Source organism: Dama dama, chromosome 17, assembly GCF_033118175.1.
Source record: "Dama dama isolate Ldn47 chromosome 17, ASM3311817v1, whole genome shotgun sequence".
Taxonomy (NCBI): domain Eukaryota; kingdom Metazoa; phylum Chordata; class Mammalia; order Artiodactyla; family Cervidae; genus Dama; species Dama dama.
This window is the reverse complement of record NC_083697.1, coordinates 65,540,552-65,547,932: the sequence shown is the minus strand read 5'-3', so window position 1 is coordinate 65,547,932 and position 7,381 is coordinate 65,540,552. Positions and strand designations below refer to the sequence as shown.

General features: G+C 43.0%; 1 protein-coding gene across 1 annotated transcript; it reads left to right on the top strand.

Moving 5' to 3' along the window:
* Positions 1–834: 834 nt before the first annotated feature.
* LOC133071936 (dihydrofolate reductase-like) lies at positions 835–2,491 on the top strand. The gene has a single exon (XM_061164785.1). It carries the CDS (start codon positions 866–868, stop codon positions 1,427–1,429), a length of 564 nt encoding a protein of 187 aa, XP_061020768.1. The 5' UTR covers positions 835–865; the 3' UTR covers positions 1,430–2,491.
* The last annotated feature ends 4,890 nt before the right edge of the window (positions 2,492–7,381 follow it).

Here is a 7,381-nt window from a genome sequence, read left to right as displayed (position 1 = left end):
CTCAGTGGTAAAGAATCCGCCCGCCAATGCAGGAGATGCAAGACATGCAAGAGACGTGGTTTTGATCCCTGGGTCGGGTAAGATCCCCTGAAGAAGAAATGGCAACTCACTCCAGTATACTTACCTGGGAAACCCCATGGACAAAGGAGTCTGATGGGCTACAGCCCATGGGGTTGCAAAAAAGGCTGACGTGATTTAGCAACTAAACAACAGACAACTGCATACTTTAACATCTGAGACGCACAACTGTTGTTTTTTCATGTTCACTTGGAAACACTTTTTTTTCTTTATTGTTGTTAATATGAAGAGGGTAGTGTCCAGCGTGTACAGATAAGTTGCACAATACACCTCCCATTCTCTACTCTCTGGGTGCCTGCCTCCCTCTTTATTCACCTTTACACAAGAAACTTTACTCTTGCCAAAAGGGCAGCTGATAGAAATTCTAATTTATTTGTGCCATCACCCTGAAAACTAAAAAGGAACCAACTTATCCGGGGAACATTGTAGGATAAAAAGGAACCACTATAAATTTACCTGTGCAGATAAAACTTTGAACCACACTTTTTCACTCTGAACTACTTCTTTTCATTCATCTTCAAAAAAATGGCCAAAGGTTATAGTTTGTGATAACAAGTCTTGGGTGTCAAAGAGGTACACTGAAACCATGATCACAACCATATATATTTACATACACACACACCACACACACACAAAGAGGTCATTCATTCAAATCTTAAGAAGAAAACAGATAAGCAGTGAGGATTTACTGTATAACCCAAGGGACAATATTCAGTAACTTATAATAACCTATAATGAAAAGTAATCTTGGTCCAGCGCTAGCTCGCAAGTGTTTCCTGCAGCTGTCATGGTTCGTCCGCTAAACTGCATCGTCGCTGTGTCCCAGAACATGGGCATCGGCAAGGACGGGAACCTGCCCTGGCCTCCACTCAGAAATGAATTCAGGTATTTCCAAAGAATGACTACAGTCTCTTCAGTGGAAGGTAAACAGAATTTGGTGATTATGGGTAGGAAGACCTGGTTCTCCATTCCAGAGAAGAATCGACCTTTAAAGGACAGAATTAATATAGTTCTCAGTAGAGAACTCAAGGAACCTCCAAAGGGAGCTCATTTTCTTGCCAAAAGTCTGGATGATGCCTTAGAACTTATTGAAGATCCAGAATTAACAAATAAAGTAGACATGGTTTGGATAGTGGGAGGCAGTTCTGTTTATAAGGAAGCCATGAACAAGCCAGGCCATCTTAGACTATTTGTGACAAGGATCATGCAAGAATTTGAAAGTGATACGTTTTTCCCAGAAATTGATTTTGAAAAATATAAACTTCTTCCAGAATACCCAAGTGTTCCCTTGGATGTCCAGGAGGAAAAAGGCATTAAGTACAAATTTGAAGTATATGAAAAGAACAATTAATGTGAAAATGTTTTCCGATCTATTTCAAGCCTTTCCCCCCCCACAAAAAACTATATATTTTTTGTTGTAGAGACTTTGTTCACTTTAGATCTATTACTTCTAATCAATGTATTTTTATTCCCTATTAATCTTTTTTTTATTAATTATTATTGGAGTATACTTGCTTTACAATCTTGTTAGTTTCTGCTGTAGAGCAAAGTGAATAAGCTATACATATACATATATCCCCTCTATCAAGACAGCCCGAAGTGGGAGGGTCCCCTGGTGGCTAGAGTTGAAATCATATTCTGTAGAGGTAGGGACTAAGTCTAAAGATCAGAAATGGACCCTAAACAGGAAAACTAGCATTCAGTTATTAAATCAAAAGAGGGACTAAGAATTACTCCATGTAGATCACACTACTGAAAAAAATTCTGTTCACTCAGACCATTCCACAAGGATAGTGATGAACAGGTACAACACTACCTTTTGATGGTTAAGGGAACGTCTGAGACCTTTAAAAACTTTGTTTCTGAACTTCAGTGAGATTTCACAGGATGTTACAATGATAGAAGAAGAATTGGCTGCTCTTTACAAAAAAGGATAATCTAAAATCAAGCATAATGGCTAAAATTTTAAAAGGTAATAAATTGAGAATAAATGTTGCTAGAAACCAAAATTAGTAAGTTAGAAACTAAACATCACAGAATTAAAAAATGAAGACTAAACCATGTTTTACCCATCTTGTTAGCAAAGATTTAGATTACTAATATAAAAAAATAGTATTTTCTGCCTTATAAATTGGTACAACCTTTTTAGTGTGTAAGTTAGCAATATCAATTAAAATTCAAAATATTCTGGGTTTGGACCCAGGACTTCCACTTCTAAAAATTATTCCTGAACAAAGAGATGGGCCCAAGAATATTTGTTGCAAAATTTTGTTTTAAACTTAGAAAGAACCCAATGTTGATTAATAGAACGATTTAATATGTCTATAAAATGTAACATCTGCAGCAGTAAAAAAAGGATGACTGAAAAATGCCAAAAACTGCTAAGAAGCAACTTATGTATCAACTCAAAATGTTTAATAAATGTTAATGTGTGGGGAAAAGCATGTGGCAAACTAAAAAAAAAAAAAAAAGAAAAGTAATCTTATATATATATATATATATATATATATATATATAAAGCTGGATCACTTTGCTGGACCTTTGAAACTAACACAATATTGTAACAACAATACTTCAATTTAATAAAGAAGAAAACCAGAAGACAAGATAGATGAGGCCTTGATTGGTACCATGGTCAAATATTGATGTTGTTGGATTATTAGGACAGAATCATCAAAACAGAGAGAGTGAGGTCAAGCAAGCCACTGGCAGTTTCTCCTAAGCAATCTCCAACCAGTCACAGGCGTGCTGTGACCAGCTTCTGTGTGGCCGCAACAAGTGTTCACAGCTGGTCTGGCAAGCAGAAGCCTAGAGCCCGGAGCAGGAAACACATTTTCTCTTGGTCCAAAAAAGGATACTTGAGGCAAGAAGCCAGTTCAAGAACCCAGTAGCTCTTTCCATTCCAAGGTCAGCCTGTCCTGTCTGAGCCAAGACCAGGTCCCCTATTCGTCTATGAGATTTCCTTAAAGATACACAAGTAAATTTAATAAATAAACAGAAAATAAAAGATGAGACAAAACAGTCACTGCTTCAGCAGAGTCACGTTTAGGTGCTGCAGCAAGAAGGACCCCATTCAGGGCCCGAGTGGATTCTAGCCTGACTCTCAGAAATGAATCGTCCAAGGAGACACACATGCTGAATTTATTGGGAAGGGGCGCCCGGGTGGAGAGCGGCAGGGAAAAGGAACCCAGGAGAACTGCTCTCCACGTGTTTCACAGACTTGGGTTTTATGGTGATGGGGTTGGTTTTAGTTTGTCTCTGGCCAGTCATTCTCAGGGTTCTTTCTGGTGCCGTGCACACTTCTCAGGCAACATGATTTCAGCATAAGGGTCTCTGGGAGCTTAGCAGGACCTATGTCTCTTCCCTCCAGCTTCTGGCCCCTGAGACTCTCCTGCTCATTTTGGGGGCAGCACTGTGTTTTTTTTATCAGGCTCCCCTGTTGGGAGACAGCTCAAGCAAACAGCTATCCATGTGTCTGGCCAGGGTGGGTGGTTTCGGTCAACGGTTCCCTAACACGGGGAACCACGGAGTATTTCATTCTGAGAGGTCATCTTCATTCAAATCAAGAAGGGCCTACGACTTTATGGTGAGGGCCAAGAGGTGGCTGGTCTAAACGATCTTCCAGGAGGTTAATTGGTTTAATTCGTTTTTCTGTGTCCGTTAGAATCTGAGAGTCTGGAGTAAGTGGTTTAACTTGAGTTACAGAGAGAATTTCCTTACTTTCTAAGCTCTACCACTTGAACGTATGATCGACATTTTGAGTCATGGGATCCTTTGCTGGGGCTCCTTGTTCACTGTAGGATATTTAGCAGGATCCCAGGCCTCTCTATCTGCTCGTAGCGCTCCGTATTCTCTACCTTCCCCCCATCCCCACTATAAAAACCAGGAACATCTGCAGATAAAGCAGGTATCCCTTGCCAAATATCCCTTGGAGGGCAAAATCTCCATTAGCTCAAAATGTCAATAGGGTTCATTTTTAAAGCTTTGCCCTTAAATATGTCATGAATGTGTCCAGTTTTTTCCATCTCGGTCCAATGCAGGAGCCTCTCTGGCTTTCTTCCTCGTGATCTCCTAGGCAGTCCCTCATCTCCTTCACTCTGCCCCCCACCACCACCTCAATCTTCTTTCCACATGGGGTAATCTTTATGAAACATAAATATGACCCTGTTAAAGCCCGACGCCACTATAATACTTTTGTTTAGGTGATGCTATTTTCAGCGGGCTCCAAAGCACCATCTCAGGGAAATAGCACGTTTCCAAAGTGACTTCTGACCCTGGAGGCTCATGTGACCTCACCCACATCTTTCCATCTCTAGCTGGAGTATCCTTGGCTTCCGTCTCCTACCGCAGCAATGGGCACCTTTAAAGGAGCAGCATGATGGCCTCTGGGCTTCCTGGGAAGCTCTGCTGGTAAAGAATCCGCCCGCAGTACAGCAAACCCCAGTGTGATTCCTGGGTCGGAAAGATTTCCCTGGAGGAAAGACAGGCTGCCCACTCCAGGCTTCCTGGGCTTCCCTGGCGGCTCAGACAGTAAAGAATCTGCCTGCAATGTGGGAGAGGAGCTCGATTCCTAGATTGGGAAGATCCCTGGAGGAGGGCATGATGACCCACTCCATCATTCCTGCCTGGAGCATCCCCATGGACAGAGCAGCCTGGGAGGGCTGCAGTCGATGAGGTCACAAAGAGCTGATGAGGCCACAGCTGAGCGGCCGAGCACCGCCCAGCACGCGGTGGCCTGGAAAAGCGCTCGACGACGGCTCTAGTCCTTCCCTTTAAAATAATTTATCTTGTAACATTAACTTTTATACTTTTCAGAAAGTACATTGCGAATCTTTGTGGAGATGGGAGATAAATTCTTACCACCTTGAGGACAGTGAGAGCTGTTATAACAGGGAGGAAAAGAGAAATAAATCGTGTTTAGGGGTTTGAGTTTTGGGGTTTATTTTTGAAATTCAAAAAATAAGTTCTTGAAGTCCTCATCAGAAGCAATAGTTTTGAAAGTCAAAGCCACTAATTTTCAAGAGTTTAATTTGTTAAGATGAAAGAAAAAAACACTTGAACTTCAAAAGGGAAGGTTCTAGGGGGAGTAGTGTGCAACTGATGCAATAAAAATATGTGAAATAGAAGAGGACCTGAAATCACCCAACCTCTGGGGGCATCAAATGAGTTTATCTGGACTAAGAAAGGATCGCAAGATGGACTAAAAGAAGGTGCTGTCCCTGTGGCAGGACCAGTAGATCCTTCGAACCTGACCAGTCTTGGGGGCCCAGGCGGAGAGAAAGAGAATCACTCTTCAGAGGGAGCCGAACCCAGCTGGTCTCCCACGCCAGCAAGCTGCATGGAGCCGAGACAAGCCATGCAAAGGGCAGCCACCAAGGCCCATGTGACTATTTAAATGTAAGTTAATTAACATCAGACGGAACGCAGAGTTCATTTTCTCAGTCTCACTCACCGCATTTCCAGTCCTCAGGAGCCACACACAGCCTGGGACTCCTGATTCGGACAGAATAGAAACTTGTCCACGATTGCACACAGTTCTACTGGCCAACAGAGTCCCTCCTCAGGCTCCACGTTCAGGAGCGCTGGCCACAGGAGAGACTGAGGCAGGGTAGACGCGTACCGCGTGCCTAAACATTTATTCAAGGTCAGTTACAGCTGTTAAATACAATTATGTCACCTCCCCCTACTTTGACAAATACACTCATAATTACCTGGAATTGCAAATTTAGAATTCTCAGACACCGAGTCCCACAGTGACAGAAGTGTGATGGCACATGGAGAGTCCCTGGTCTACATCCCAGGCCCTTCTCATCTCGCTCACAGCCGCTCTGACACTGTGATGAGCCTTCCACGCACACACAGACACCCCAGTCTATGCATCCAGGTTCCATCACAGCTCTGCACGCAGGAGCCTAGGAGCGTAGGCACAATTGTAGCACAACCACCCTAAGGAAGGAGAAGGCAGAAAAGAGTCCCGTTTGGGTCTCTGGGAATGGGATCAGACTCTTTTAGGTCCCAAGATCCCAAATATATAGGACATAATCTACAGAGAGAGGGGAAGGTGCAGGCTCTTGGTGGCCATGTACCCTCAAGTTTACAGACTCCTTAGTTCGTGAAGGATCATAGCCAGGAAAAGCCAGAACAGGGCCTTCTAAAGAGTGGTACCCAAGGCAAGTTCCCATTTGCTCTGCATGTAATACTTGTTCTGGGCATGCTGGATGAATCCGCTGAAGAGTCCAATATTACCGATCTTAAATGCACACTCAACACTGTCTGATAATCCTCTCTCTTTCCCTGACTTCATTCAGAAGGAAATTCCATTCGTTCCCAAAAAAAATCTCTCTGCTACCTGCATCTCTACCTACTCTACCTTCTTTTTGTTACAGTGAACAAACTCTTCCTGCCAGAAGCAAGGCCAGCTGTTCTGAATCCCTTTCCGGATTGCCTTCTCAAAGACCCCGGTCCTACAACCATGATCTCTTTGTGCCAGGTCATTCTCAAACATGCTCTGCTATTCCCTTCCTTTAAAAGGAAAACACACACACACACAACCCTCCCCTAAATACATGTTCCACTTGCAGCAAACTCCTCATGAGACTTCTCTACAGTTGCTAACACCTCTTTCTTGCATTGCATTCTCTGCTCCATTTACTCTTATCAAGGTCAAGGATATTCTCCCTGTTACCAAACTCAGTGGTTATTTCTGGGTCATCACTTGTTTGAATCCTCAGAAGGTTTTGGCATAGTTGACTATTCTCTTATTGTTAAGATGCCTTCTTTTCTGAGGGTCTGGATCATAACATTCTTCTGATTTTCTTTACCTACGGATGTTCCTCCTTAGTTTCTTCTGTAAGATCCTCCTCTTCTGCTCAACTTTTAAATGTTGGAGTTCCCGAGCAAGGGCTTGGTTGCCAGGCTATCCTCTCCAGCCTGTCTACAGTCTCTGCCTGGATTACATCTTTTATTCAGATGGCTGCAAATGCCACACATATGCTTTCAACTCAGTGGAGTCCAGACTTGTATATCCAAGTGCTTTCTTGACAACATCATCAGAATGTTTGATTTGTATCTCGGAACAAAACTCTCTCTCTCCACCCCAAACATGTTCTTCCTCCAGTCTTCCCACCTCAGTAAATTGTCCCACCATTCACCTAACTGCTCTTTCCAAAACCTAGGAGTTATATTTTATTCCTTTCTTTCACTCATGTCCTGTATCCAATCCAACAACAGCCCTGTCAAACTGCGCCTTCAAAATATACCCTCGATGTGGCCATTTACCACCTCCATCACTGCCACCTTTATC